The sequence below is a fragment of the Ochotona curzoniae genome, unplaced genomic scaffold, assembly GCF_017591425.1.
Source record: "Ochotona curzoniae isolate NIBS_2020 unplaced genomic scaffold, NIBS_Ocur_1.0 scaffold_1852, whole genome shotgun sequence".
NCBI classification, from domain to species: Eukaryota; Metazoa; Chordata; class Mammalia; order Lagomorpha; family Ochotonidae; genus Ochotona; species Ochotona curzoniae.
Window position 1 is genome coordinate 10,523,720 of NW_024467087.1, and position 15,020 is coordinate 10,538,739.

The 15,020-nt window shown below is 36.2% G+C and overlaps 1 protein-coding gene across 1 annotated transcript in view; it reads right to left on the reverse strand.

Moving 5' to 3' along the window:
• Positions 1-15,020, reverse strand: part of ADGRG4 (adhesion G protein-coupled receptor G4) — a 91,783-nt gene that overhangs the window by 65,478 nt on the left and 11,285 nt on the right. The window contains 2 exon segments of the mRNA XM_041000053.1: positions 2-948; positions 1,193-1,563. Of these exon segments, the coding sequence (XP_040855987.1) occupies positions 2-948; positions 1,193-1,563 (1,318 nt within the window).

Genomic DNA, 15,020 nt, shown 5'->3' on the forward strand with positions numbered 1-15,020 from the left:
CCCTATGTGGAGAAAGTTCACTTGCAACTACTGTAGGCATAGCATTGGTTTTTAGTAGTAAGGTAGTAAGTTTAAACTTAAGCATATTAGTTACACATTGGGTTTGGAGAGCTGCAGAGAAATTAGAAGATCGTGGAGATGTCAATTTGGATAGAGCTGTTGTATATTTTCCTGCACTAGCGTCAGTAGTAGTCATAGCCTGACTCTCTGTGGATGTTTCTGATAGGTTGATAATATTAATAGCTGAAGATAAATATTCTGAATTAGTAGTACTCCCATGAGATATTGGTGTGAAATTTTTATTAGCCGTAAATGTAAGCAAGGTGATTTTTTTCATAGATGTCTGATCTGGTCTGGAAGTCCAAGTAGTCATATTGGTGGAGACTAGATAGGGATTTTCTTCAGTTCTAGATGTGAGATCTGACTCAGATGCCTTGGGTATGGAAGCTGTTATGGAAGAAGTCAAAGTAATCCTGTGTTCACCAACTGTAGGTGCAAATGCAATTCCAGGACTGAAAGTGCTGTGTGTTGGTTCACAGTTAATACCTGGCTGTGGACTCTGGGTTCCGGTGAATGTGGAGAATATCACGGAAGAAAGGGCCCCAGAGATGTTTTCTGACACTGAGGTAAACATGAGATCCATGGCTGCAGATGAAGAGATACTCTGTACATTTGTGGATGTTGATTTTGCCTTAGCTGTTCTTAGAGAGGATATGGTCTGACTAGGCCTTGTTGGGAATGTCACCAAATGAACTGTAAATGCTATTTGTGTATCAGTTGTTGCCAATGTAGGCACTTTTTGGTTTCTAGGAAATACAGAAACCACAGGAGTAAATGTGGAGATGAGCGCAGACTCACGAGGGATTGCAAATGCAGCCCCCAGCCGAGCCATTGTAGAAAAAGTCTGTTCTACTCTGGACACGGGGTTAGCCGCATCGGCTGTGGATGCTGTGGAGATAGATCATGTCCCACTATCTGTGGATCTATATCTGGGTGAAGAGGTTGTAAGCATGAACAGTGACTCAGTAGATGAGGATAATAAAGATACTCGTTTCATAATGCTTGGTTGAGATTTGAATACTAATGTTTGGAGTAATAAAATTCTTGATAAATCTGGATGTAGATGGAAAATTAGTAGCCATATTTGGATGAAATGTCTCAGTGATCATGGTTTCAACCATTTTTTTTGTACTTGTGTTTTCTGAGGAAAGAACTGTAGTTGCTTTCCTGGAATTATTATTAGTAGCGCCTATAGACATGCTTTTGGTAGGTAGAGGAATGGTTGCTGAAGTAGATGACACTTCTGATGCAAATGTAGTTGCCTCAATCATTAATGTCTTAATGAGTTTTTGTGCAGTTGTTCTTTCCAGAGGTGAAGATATAAAGGAATAGGATGATGCCATATAATCATTTGCAACAAAAGATAAGCCTTTAGACTTCACTGTAGAGCAGTGCGATTCTAGTCCAGTAATTTGGGACAGAGTTGTCAAATATACTTGTTGAAAAAGACTTGTAGTTGTTTCTTGAATTGTCATATTTTCAGAAACAAATATAATCAAGTCACTTGATCATTTGGTTTTTCTTAGGGTGGTTTTCTGCTCTCTGAAACCTCTTCATGGTTCTCATGTCAATCTGGTTAAGCTGTTAGTAAGAGGACATCCATTCTACAGCATTTTCAGAAAATGTATAGGCACTCCAGAACATAGGCATGTACTGGAGTGCACTAATTAGCAGGATTGACTTTGGAAAAGGAACAATTCCTTGGAATACACAACTGCCAAGAATCACTTAAGAAATAGGCAATTAAATAATTCTATGTCAATTAAACAAACTGAAGTGTCTGACTAAAAATCTTCCAGAAGAGAGAGAATCAGCTTTGGATTCAAATGGGTGTAGTTCTGAACATTGGCTCCATCACTGACTCAGTATGTAAACTTGCACTAAGTTACTTTCCCTCTCTGTTCTTCAACTTCCTCTTCTACAACATGAGGATTATAACAGCTGCTTTACAAAACTGCTATGAAACTCAAGTGAGTTACTGCGCATTAAACATTTAGAATAGCACCAAAACGCAATAAGTGCTCAAAATACAGTTAACTTGACTTTGTTTTGGTCAAATCTCTATAATTCAATTAAAAACTGTAGATTAAAAACAATTTATTTGGAATTCCATAATTAAAACTTCTTGAACATGTAATATATATATACACATATAATTGTATATACATGTGTGTATATAGCATATATGTGTGTAAACATATATAAACGTATAGACATATGTCATGTGTATATTTTATATGTGTGTATACAATATAAATGTATAATATGCACATTATGACCATACACTAAAATAAAATATCAGAATGATGTGATAAAAATAAATATCAATAGAAGATACATTATTTTCTTCCCACACTGTACACTGTGGTGTATTGTCAGTGCATCCCATACAACCATATAACTTTATTTGAAGACCATTGGAACCTAACTTATGACTCAAACCCATACTATTTAACAAATATTGTGAAAACCATTTTAAGTCCTGAGAAAAATGCACAGTTTATGACATTATTTCTTCCCTCAAAGAATTCATATTATTATTGCAAATGTTTCAACTCTTGGAAATGTTTTTTAGAAATTCAAGTAATATTTTAAAAATAAACAGACTTATAATTAAGTGAGAAGTGAAGTGTATGAGATTCTAAATGAAAGTGAACGGACGATCATTGTGGGATAAATCAAACCTGGCTTCAAGTTGATAAGGATGCTTTCTAGTAGAAAATGCAAGCCTTTGAGAAATGATAGGACTTGAGTAGGAAAAAAATCAAAGGAATGTGACAAACACTATGAGGCAGTATAAGATCAGCTTAGCTCAGAGTGGTAAGGGGTGCTTTTGAAGTGGTAGAAAGGATGCCAGATTAATAGGGGACCTGTAGATAATGCTGGGGAGATAGACAAAACACCATAAGAGCTTCCATGCATTCAGCAATCACTACAAGCCACATACTATGGTGCTGCATGCTGTGTTTCCAGTCCACCTATAGAGTTTGGGTGTCACAAACTTTGCATGAATTTTTCAAATTCACACTTGAAATTCAAATCAAGGACTATCATCTATGCTCTAAACCACTGTATCAGTTATAAGGAAGCAAATGTTTGAATGAGGTGAATGAGTTGATGAAAAGCAGTTGTAAATGAAAATGATTTTCATGACAATGTATGGAATGTTTCGGAATGGCAGGAAACTGAAAACAAAGAGACTCTTTAGGAGGTTTGCTGCCACCCCCACCAAAACTCATGATGAATTTGATTTTCTGTATTTACAGTAATGCAGTATTGAAAAGGCCTTTTTTCTTGCCATGAGGTTTCCATTGTCACAGAGATTTATGTAGCTCCATTAGAGTGAATTAACATGAGCTCAAGTTACTATAAGGAAAGTTAAGCTTTCTCAGCTCACTCTCTTAACCTGTGATCACTTCTACATGTACCTACAAGCCATTCCCTATGCTTGCCATGTGTAGAGAGACATGAGGCCTTCACCAGAAGCCAAACAGATACTGGTACTGTGCTTCTGGATGCCAAAATCATGAACCAAAACAGACTTCATTTTTTATAAAGTACTCAACATCTACTTGCTCTCTTCAGTGTCTAATGCAGTGCCTGCCACACAGTAGATGTTGAGTATATACCTGTAAGCTAACTTAATAAGTAAAAATAATGATGTCTTATAAAGTGAACACAATGTTAAGATCCCTAAACCTACAAATTTTTGTCATTGTTGGAAAGTACAAATTAACAGAGTGTGGAAATGAAGAGATTTAATACGACAGAGAGACCTGGCATAATGGCTTAATTGGTTAATCTCCTTGCAAGTGCTAGGATCCCTTATGGGTGCCAGTTAATGTCCTGGTTGCTCCACTTCCCATCAAGCTCCCTGCTTATAGCCTGGGAAATCAGTCGAGGAAGGTCCAGGTACTTGAGATCCTGCACCCACATGGGAGACCCAGAAGAAGCTCCGGGCTCCTGGCTTTAGATCAGCTCAATTCCAATGGTGGCAGCTATTTGGGGAATGAACCAGTAGATGAATGATCTTTCTCTCATCTCTCCTTCGCTGTAAATCTGCCTTTCCAATTATAATAAAAAATGAATCTTAGAAGTAGAAAATAAAACAACTGAGAAATTTGAGAGTACTCAAATTTTGCTTTTGGGCAATTCACAGAATAGAAGTGATATTCATGGAAATAAGAAAATTGGAAAGGGAGCATTACTTAGTATAAAATGTCAAATTCAACTTAAATAAGTGCAATTTGTAGTGGTGGCAGAATGGTAAAACAAGAACGGTGCATAGCAAAATTCAAGGCTGAATCACAATCTATCTCTGATTCGAATATGCGCAGTGAAATCACACATATTTACTTAAGGGAAATTAGAATTTTGATTTATACACCTGACAGGTATATTGCCTATGATATAGGAATAACTGTAGTAGTAGGCAATCTATTAGTGTTTTACTGTCTTGAGCATTAAGATTACTTTAAACTTGCAAATCTAGAAATCCTAAAATGAATGAAGGAGGTTCTTTAGGAGTTTCTGGTTATGAACAAATAGAATGAGCAATAATCAGAAACCTGCAACTGACTGTACATAAATTGATAATGTGCACATATTTTAAAAGGAAAAATCAGCTACATTAACAACTTTTTAACATAGTATGCAAGTGATCTGAAATTTACATCCTGTTATACCTTAAAATGAGATATATGTATTTTGGCAGCATAATATTTATTTCAACCTCATTCCTTATAAATTTTGCATAAAAATAAGTGAAAGCATTGTCATAATTTCGGTTTCCATTTTTGAAGATGGATTTGTTCCAGCCAATTGGCTTAACAAACCTCTGTTAACATGTCACTTCCAACACATTTGAGGAATAGGGCAACCAGTTGTTGAGAGAAGGTCCCACTCCTTTACAAATGATTAATGATTCAGCTGTATTCACTTTTTAGGAAACAATGAATCACTAAATATTAAAGACTAAATTATCTTCTTTGATACAGCATGCAAAGACCACAAATAGAATAATACATAACAAGTGATGAGAAACACTTTTAGAATGCATGAAATGGGAATTAAACATGATATTTTTATCAGAAATTGTTGAACTATAGATATAGCACTTATTAACACTCTCAATAACCCTTTCAAAAAAGCCATATGATTTTGTAAAATAAAAACAACACAACTGAGCAAAATTTCCAAGCAGGTGCTTTTAAAGTACCAGCTATTTCACCTAAAATAGTGCATCTCAAATTGCTCCATTTTAGCCTAAAACTTGGATTTGTGCATTTCAGCAAACTTCCCATTACATAGTTCAAATGCAAGCTTTCTTTCTAAAACAGCTGCTGTGTCTAATTTTTCTTCAATCATATTTCTGAATGAAACTCACATCTTCATTTATTAAACCAGGTATATTCAGTCTTGTTACTAACAGATGAAATTAGGAGAAGGTCAGTGTTGAGATGACATTTTTTTTTTCATTAATGAAACATCTAGAGAAGGAATAAGAGTATGTGGTAATACCTCAGGATTCATCACCCATATGTACATGACCTCAGTTTACATGAAAGCCTTCAAAGCCCATTAGGAAAAAGTGAAGAGAATATGCTCAAAAGAACTAAGCAGAAATAAATTCAAATGCTGTAAGCCAATTTTACAAGTGCTGAACAGTATACAGAACATCAGTCTTCCAAAATATTGAGACATAAACCTAGCAGAAAACACAATGCTAAACAAAAACTTCTACATTGACCTTAATGGCTCAATTAGCAAATCACAACCTGTTAAAATCTGCTCATATCACAAAGACAATCCAACCAAACATCAGTAAGTTTTTAAAATCAAGACCAGTAGAATTAAAGATATTTTGAAACCCTAAGTCTAGAAGAAGTTACAATGGGTTAACAAGCATGTTCAAAACAATTAGTGTGTCATTTAACCAGATAATGAGCATGAGTCGGTCTTCAGAAACTTCATGGAAGCATGTATCATATCTTCCAAAGAAATTATGCATGGATTTCAAAAATTTTGCTCAGTATATGCTGATTATTTAATTCTAAATATATCCTCACACAAAATTTTGACTATTTATGAGTGTCATTTTTGTCTTCATCTACCTGTAATCTTTTTTCCCCAGTTTCAGTAATTCAGACTTTCTGTGCACCCATCATTTCTAATGAATGAGATTCACTATGCTTCTGACACAGCAATTTTTGTATTTTCTCCATATGAGGTGGGAAATTTTGTGTAGGGAGGGTCCCTAAGTGGTGTTTTTATCTCCATTGACTTTATGCATGTTTGCTTAGAAAATAAAACGTTCTATGCTCGCTCCAGTGCCAGCTATATAATGCCCATCATTTTTCTGAATACTATTTGTCCACACACACATGAACATTCAGAAGTTTCCATTGCTCAAGACGTGATATTACAGCTCAATACAGACTTCCAGCCTGAACAAGACAGTTTAGATTCATTTTTCTTTATATCTCTCCAATATGTACAACTAAAAATAGTGAGAATTGCATAACAGTCAAGCAAGGAACCATAAAAGATACTGGGTAGAAAAAAACAAACTGATTTGAGACCCTTCCCCTAGCAGAGGAGTGGCATAGTTATGGGAATTTTGCTTCTCCTGGCTCAGCATAAAAAAAAAAGCTCGGGTTCTAAGTCTCCCAATGTTCGACTGAGTAACAGAATACAATCCAAATAGACTAATTCTTCTTCCAGATCAAATGGGGATCCTGCTGACATCAATCCCTGACAGCATCAGTAAGGAGGATTGATGGAGATTGCTCACAAGAAGCAGCCAAAGGGATCACTCTCCTTCTTCAACAGATCTGAGTCTCTCAACCCCCACAGAAGACACAAGCTGAATAGAAATTTGTAGAAAAGACTACTCGTTTTCAAGTCCCCAGGAATCTTCTCACTTACATTAAAATATTAATAAAAGAAATCAAAGAAGACACAATGGGAAGCATTTTCATGTCATAGATTGAAGGAAGTAATATTATTAAAATGTCCATATTTACCAAACCAATTCATAGATTCAACAAAATTTTTATCAAAATATCAATGCCATTCATCACGGAAGTAGAGACAATCCATTTGGGAACAAAAGATGCCAAATAGTCAAAGAAGTATCAAACCAAAAGAATATAGTTACAAGCATCACAACATCTCCTTTCAAGACATGTTGCAAATTATAGCTACAAAAATGCATGTCACTGGCACACACACAAAAAAAAAAGACACATAGACCAATGGAACAGAATAAAGATTCCAGAAGTGAAAAAGCAAAATATAAGAAACCAAAGTACTAGAGGAAAACATAAGGAAAAACTGCAAATGATTGGCACAGGCAATATTTGGGGGGAGAAATAAGACCCCCAAAGCACAGGCAACTAACGCAAAAGCAGAGAATTGGGGCTGTATTAATGGTTTTGCCTAGAAAATCACCAGTGGAATGAACAGATGACTGACAGAAGGGGAGAATCTATCTGTGAGTTATGTGTCAAAAGGAAGAGTAATGCCCAGAATATCTGAGGAACTAAAAAACATCTCAGAAACTAAAATGTAAACAACACACTTTAAAATAGACAAAGGGTCTAAAGAAACATTTCTCAGAAGAAATACAAATGCTCAATAAACAAATGAAAAAAATTCTCAATATAATTAGCCAGCAGGGAAATGCTAATCATCTTACTCCAGTTAGAATGACTGTTATCAAAAAGATGAAACATAATTCTGGTAAGATTGTAGATAAAAAGAAAAGTTTACATACTATTGGTGATAATTCAAATTAGCAAAGCCACTATAGAGTTTCCTCAAAAAAAGTAGAAGTAAAAATACCATATGACCCAGCTATCTCAATTTAGAATTTATATTCAAAGGAAGCAAAATCAACATATGAAAGAAATCTGTTAATTCCAATGTTTATTACAGCACTATTTACATAACCAAAATAGAAAATCGACCACAGTGTCCATCAGTGTATCTAAGCATAAACACAATGTGATGCATATGCATATGGAATACAATTAAGCCATAAAGGATGCAACAGTGTCATTTTCAATAATGTGTATGGTACTATGGGTTGTAATTATAAGTGAAATAGGTCAAGAACTTAAGAATAAGTGCTATAGGGCCCGGCGCGGTGGCGCAAGTGGTTAAAGGTCCTCGCCTTGCACGCCCGGGATCCCATATGGGCGCCGGTTCTAATCCCGGCAGCCCCACTTCCCTTCCAGCTCCCTGCCTGTGGCCTGGGAAAGCAGTCGAGGACGGCCCAAGGCTTTGGGACCCTGCCCCCGTGTGGGAGACCCAGAAGAGGCTCCTGGCTTCGGATCGGCATAGTATTGGCCCGTTGCGCTCACTTGGGGAGTGAATCATCGGACGGAAGATCTTCCTCTCTGTCCCTCCTCTCTGTATATCCGCCTTTCCAATGAAAAAATAATAAAAATAAATCTTTAAAAAAAAAGAATAAGTGCTATATAATTTTACTCATTTTGTGATTACCCGACAATTGGGAAATTAGAGTGGAGAGAGAGATTATACTAGGTTATTTAACAGATACTAACTTACAGTTGAAATGATGCTTTACAAGGATGAGTTACAACAGGTAATGATAACATAGTACATACTATATTTTTTTCAAAATAGTAAAAAAAAATCCTTAATATCCTCATCATGTAAGTGATAAAGAGACAGATATGTTTACCTTACTTGGACATTACAAAAACTATAGACGTATTGAAGCATAATATGTAACCCCAAATATGCAACATTTTCCTTCAGCAAAATTGAGGTTCCACCTAACTCCCAGTGAGGCTGGCCTACAATCAGAACTCTAGTAACATCTGCTAACGTGAATGTGGGAGTATAGGCTAGTACAACCACTAAGGAAGTCGGTATGGAGAGTGCTTAGAGAACGCCAAATAAAGCTGCAACATGACCCAGCTATCCTACTTCTGTAAAAGGCATAGAATACCTAGTTCTACTTTTACTAAGAATAATATGAGAGGAAATGCTCTGCCCCAAATTAAGGCTTATCCACATAGCTACAGCTATCAGAAAGTTTGATACTAGCAGAGAAATAAATATACAGGTGCATGAAACAGAAAACAGACAAACAGATCCACACAAGTATGCTCAGCTGAAATGACCAAGGCACAAAATCAGTTCAATAAAGGCAGGATGACCTCTTAAACCAATAGTATTGAAGCAATCTTCTCTACAAAAATTACTCAAAATACAAGACTTTAAAAGATGAAACATTTAAGGGAAAAAAGTTTTAAATCTTTGTGATCTTGAACTAAATGAAAGCTTCTTACACATGACATAGTAAGTAGGTGGAAGCCCATGCAAAAACACAAACTCAAGAAAAAGTCAAAATAGCTAAAGGAATCCTAACCAAAAGTAATAGAAAGAAATACTAGTCACAGTAGTGGTGGTAATCAAGATGGAGGCCTCACAGTACCTGACTTCAAAGTCATTAGAAAACCATGGTAGAACCAATCAAGTTGAGAAATGGGTGGAGGACTCCAATAGACATTATTCAAAAAAACAGTTACAAATGACCAACAAATAAATGAAAAAATACTCCACGTCACTACTCATCAGGGGAATGCACATCAGAACCACAATGAGTTATCATCTCTCCACTGTCAGAACGACTAAATCCATCCGGTGAGGATGTGGAGGAAGAGGAACACTTCCACAGTATTGGTAAGGATGTAAACTATGCCACTGTGGAAACAGTGTAGAGATTCCCCATGTACTTATAGTCTTGTCACATGACGTAGCAATTCCACTACAGGATATGTACCTAAAAGACATGAACATGTTGTATCAGACAGTTACATGCACCATCGTGTCTATAACTGCACTGTTCACAATAGCCGAAATATGAAATCAACCAAGATGGCCCTCATCAGATGAATGAAAGTAAAGGAGACATGTGTGTGTACACACAATAGAATATTATTCAGCTGTTAAAAAGATGAAATTCTCCCATTTCCATCAAAATGCATGCAACTGGAGGACATCACTTTTTTTTTTAAGATTTATTTATTTTTACTGGAAAGGCAGATTTACAGTGAGAAGAAGACACATAAAGGTCTTCCTTCCAATAGTTCACTCCCCAAATGACTGCAACAGATGAAGCTGAGCCAATCCAAAACCAGGAGCCAGGAACTTCGTTTGGGTCAACCTGCATGTGCAGGGTCCCAAGGCTTTGAGCCATTCTCTATTGCTTTCGCAGGCCACATGCAGAAAGCTGGTTGGGAAGTGGAGTAACCAGGACATGAACTGGCACCTATTTGGGATGCTGGCACTTAAAGGTGGAGGATTAGGGCCTGGCGCAGTGGCGCAGTGGTTAAAGGTCCTCGCCTTGCACGCCCGGGATCCCATATGGGTGCCGGTTCTATCCCCGCAGCCCCGCTTCCCATCCAGCTCCCTGCTTGTGGCCTGGGAAAGCAGTCGAGGACGGCCCAAAGCTTTGGGACCCTGCACCCACGTGGGAGACCCAGAAGAGGCTCCTGGCTTCGGATCGGCATAGCATCGACCGTTGTGCTCACTTGGGGAGTGAATCATCGGACGGAAGATCTTCCTCTCTCTCTCCTCTCTGTATATCCGCCTTTCCAATAAAAAAATAATAATAAATAAATCTTTAAAAAAGGTGGAGGATTAGCCAATTAAACCACTGCCCTGGGCTGAGAGGGAATCATGTCAAGTAAAATAAGCCAGATACAAGACAACTAGTTTATGTTTTCCCTCTATGGGGGAACTAAAACCAACAAAAGAAAAAACTGTTTGTCAGGTGGTACCAAAAATCCACATTGGGAGAAAATATTTACACAAGACATACACAACAAGTGACTATGATATATAAGTGATTTTCAAAACTCAAAAATAAAGCAATTTAATTATCTCAAGAAATAAAAACTTGAACAGAAATTTCACTGATGAAGTTACACAGATTGCAAATAGACAGGAAAAAAATGTTCAACATCACCAGTTCCCAGCAAAATGCAAATTAAAACCATGATGAAATACCACAACACATTTACAAGAATGACAATTTAAAAAAAAAAATAGTAACAACAGAAAATACTGGCAACCATGCAGAGAAACTGGGTCACTTATTCCTAGTGGGAATATAAAACCATGCAGCCACTTGTGATAACAGTCTGGTAGTCTTATAAAAGCAAACATACAACTGCCACAAAGGCCAGGTAATGCACTACCATCTTCACTATTTACTCCTGGAAAATGAAAATGTACGTTTACACAGCAACCCAGACACAAATGTTTCTAACAGCATTTCTGTATAATAGCTAAAAATAGGAACCAGTGCAATATGTTTTTGAACAGGTATATGCCTAAGCAAAACCAGGAACTCAGCAAACAAATGGGAAAAAAAAACTATTGATACAGAAAACAAAGGAAAAATAAAAACCCTATGCCATAGTGGCTGTAGACAGTGTGAATGCATTTCTGTAATTTGATAAAATGAGGAAAAAATAGAAATGAAGAACAGATTAGAAGTTGATAGCAGTATGCAAGAATAGAGCAGAGTAGGGGGAAAGTGCGGGAAGGAGGTGGATGTGGGGTTATGAAACAAAGTAAAACTGGATTAATCTGAATAAAATTGACATCTCAATATCAATATTCTGGTTTTTATATAGGTGTAATTTGAAACGTTCATAGAAATGTGTATTTTGAAAACGATCCTTGGATTTCAAAGTTTTCTTTGTGCCAAGGTGAACTTAAACTTTTAATCCTCTTTTCTTGGTGAACTTTTTGAAGTACTCTTGTACCACATCTTTACAAAATGTTTCCTTTGGAAGAAATTGTACAAAGTGTACCAGGGATCTATGACTGCATGTAAAACTAATTATTTCAATAAAGATCAATTTAAAATAGCATTGGTCAGAGTGCACACGGTACAGGAAGCTGAGCAATAATCAAATTTCCATTTGTACTGGGGAAACAGCAGCAGCAGTATGCTCAACCTCCATCATAAGAGAGCATGCAGACATGTTGGCCACATTTACTGCCTCCCATTTGTGAACAAGTGGTCACTTCCAAAGTGATTTACATGAGGACTGTTGTCCCTATGCAGTAAAGCAGGGGATAGTCCTTGTTAATTCACAGTGGGCCTGTGAACTTAATTACCATTTGCTCTTCCAATGCAGACAAAATTGCATTATTATAATCATTGGGAGTTGGAGAACAAAAGTATAGAGTAGCTGAATACTTATGAAGTATTTGTTGCAGATGTACCTGCCAATACAATATTAAGCAGAACACTTACTAAAGTACCAAATTCTGGTTGTGAGTCACCTCATATTAAATGTCTATGTTGTTCTAGTCAACTTATCATATATATTGTTTTCAATCATGACTTCTGTAAATATAATTCAGTATGTTGATCAGATTTCTGAGAGATGATGGTGACCAGAACCTGACATAAAAGGATCTGTCTGTAGAGTTTAAAAAACAGTGTATAATGAGTATCTTTAAGATGGTGAGGGGAAAGATTTTTCAAAATGGTGTCTGCATTCAGTTTCCAGGAAAGGACATGAAAAATGAACCCTGTGATCGAGAGAGAGGCTAGAACTTTCATCTTAGATTCTATAGAAGAATGTCACCCTGTGTGTGAAAATACCAATAAGCAGGCTTTGAGCAAACCACAGAGCAGTTCATGCTTATATTTCACTATGAAAAGCAAGAATAGCACAGAAAATTGATGTACAAGGGCATGACCAGATTGTCTTTTAGCTAGTAGAGCCATGGAATTCTTTCTATCAGAGCTGATAATTGAAAAGAGATCTTTAAAAAGCACATAAAGTATACAGTCCATGTCTGAATATTTTTGCAGTAGCTAGTTTCTGGAGGAATTCTAACCATTTGGAATATTAAGTCAATTAATGAACCCCAGAAAATCAATGATCCCATAGACACAGGAACCCTTTGTTCTCCTTTGTTCTGGTACAGATTAGAGTTCCTAGTTCTGGACTTTTTTCTAATTCCAGATTCCTCCTAATGTATGCCCCTGGCGGCAGCAGAATTCTCAAGTATTTGTAGCGCTGCCAAATACTTGAAGACAGAAGACCTTCAGGAAATTCTGAGTTTAAACCTTCAGGCTGGTCTGGCCCTGTTTGCTTTGGGCCTTTGGAGAGTGAACCAGTTTGTACAAGATATTTTCTCTCTTTAACAGTTTAATTTAAAAAAAAAAAGCCACTAAATTAAAAAAAAATGTATACCTAGTTTTAATCCACCTATATTTAGAACACTCTTCATCTTCATACATTTGCAAATTAGAACAAGTCCTTTGTTGAAAATTGTACTCCTCACATTCAGAGAGGAAACATAGGCCTTAGTGATTGATTTAAGACATTTACATCACCATTCATTCCTTTTAACGTGTGGTAGATGTCTGTCACAACACAAAACTGGAAACCACTCCGAAGTCCTTCAAATGGGATTTCTTGAATAAATTACATTATACCCTTACTCACTCCCCTCCCAAAAGAATCAGATTGCTGCTTTATTGTATGAAATTATATATAATAATATAATTATTCCAGCTATGAAATAAAAATTAAAAATTACAATCACACAAAATTACAAATTGTTTCTTCCAGGATATAAGAAATTGCTAATAATCATTACTTTTGCGGAGGATGCTTGGGGTGAAAAATTAAAGTAAAAGGATACTCTTCCTTTTGATTTACATACCATTTCTTTAAACATTTTTGCTATATATATTATTTTATATATTAATTCTACTTAAACAGAAAAATCATTTTGATGTATTAATAAGTTATTGGTAAATTCTGCTCTTAAAGAAGTCTCCTATGAAATTGAAAGCCAATATTAAGATAAAGGAATTTATTATAGTATTATTTGTAACTGCAGCAATTGAAAGCAACTTAAATGCCCGTTAATGGTGGGTTAGATAAATTATATTACATCGACATAATGCAATATAGGCATCATTGAAACCATACCTAAATGTACCTATCTATCCATGATAACATTAAGTTGAAACAAATTAAAATTTAGAACAATATCTGTTTGTATATATATTATTACTGCTTTGCTGAACCATACACAGTCATGTATACACACACACACACACACACACACACACACACACACACACACACACACACATATCATAAGCCCATAGGAAAAAGAAAACTTTTAAACATGAGTACTTCTATGGGGAGGACAGTGTAGATATAGGTCTTAATTTATACTTCACATACTTTTGTATGGTTTAAATCCATCTAAATTCACAAGAGTAAATAACTGGAAAAAAGCATAAAAACAAATTCTAAACTAAATTTCTAATGACTAAGAACTTTACGGTTACCATCACTGTGCTTTTTAAGTATACCTAAGACACCTTCAGCTACAGTGAATACTTAGTTATTAAGCCAATATATGGGTCATGTTTTTCAGTGGCTGTTCCCCCAAAAGCCTTGTTCTCGTATATCTATAATTCATCTGTAAATAGGGTTACTGAGATTAGTAACCTAGCAATGTGTTCATTAAAATTTATTTTTAAAGGTCGTAATCATCCTCTGGACAATAAATACCAATTGATTAGGCAAAAGCTAAAGCTAGACATGTTGTAATCATTCACATGTATTCATGTTTCTGCCTTTTCCTAGATATTATACAGCCCAAACAAAAGTAGGGCAAATCCCATGGTATCACAGATCCTTCTGTGGTAAGGTTAGCAACAAGCAGTTGATAGCCTCATTTCCCCAGATGGGTTACTGCCACTAGAAATTCCCTTCCAAGGAAGCTTCTAAGACAGTGGCTTACAACCCATTGGAGTCACAGATCATTTTGAAATACTCCTGAGTTGTGTGGAGATGAAGACGACATGGGATGTATAATCTGGGAAAAAAAGTCCACTGCTTATTTTATTGGTAACTAACTATAGGCTATCA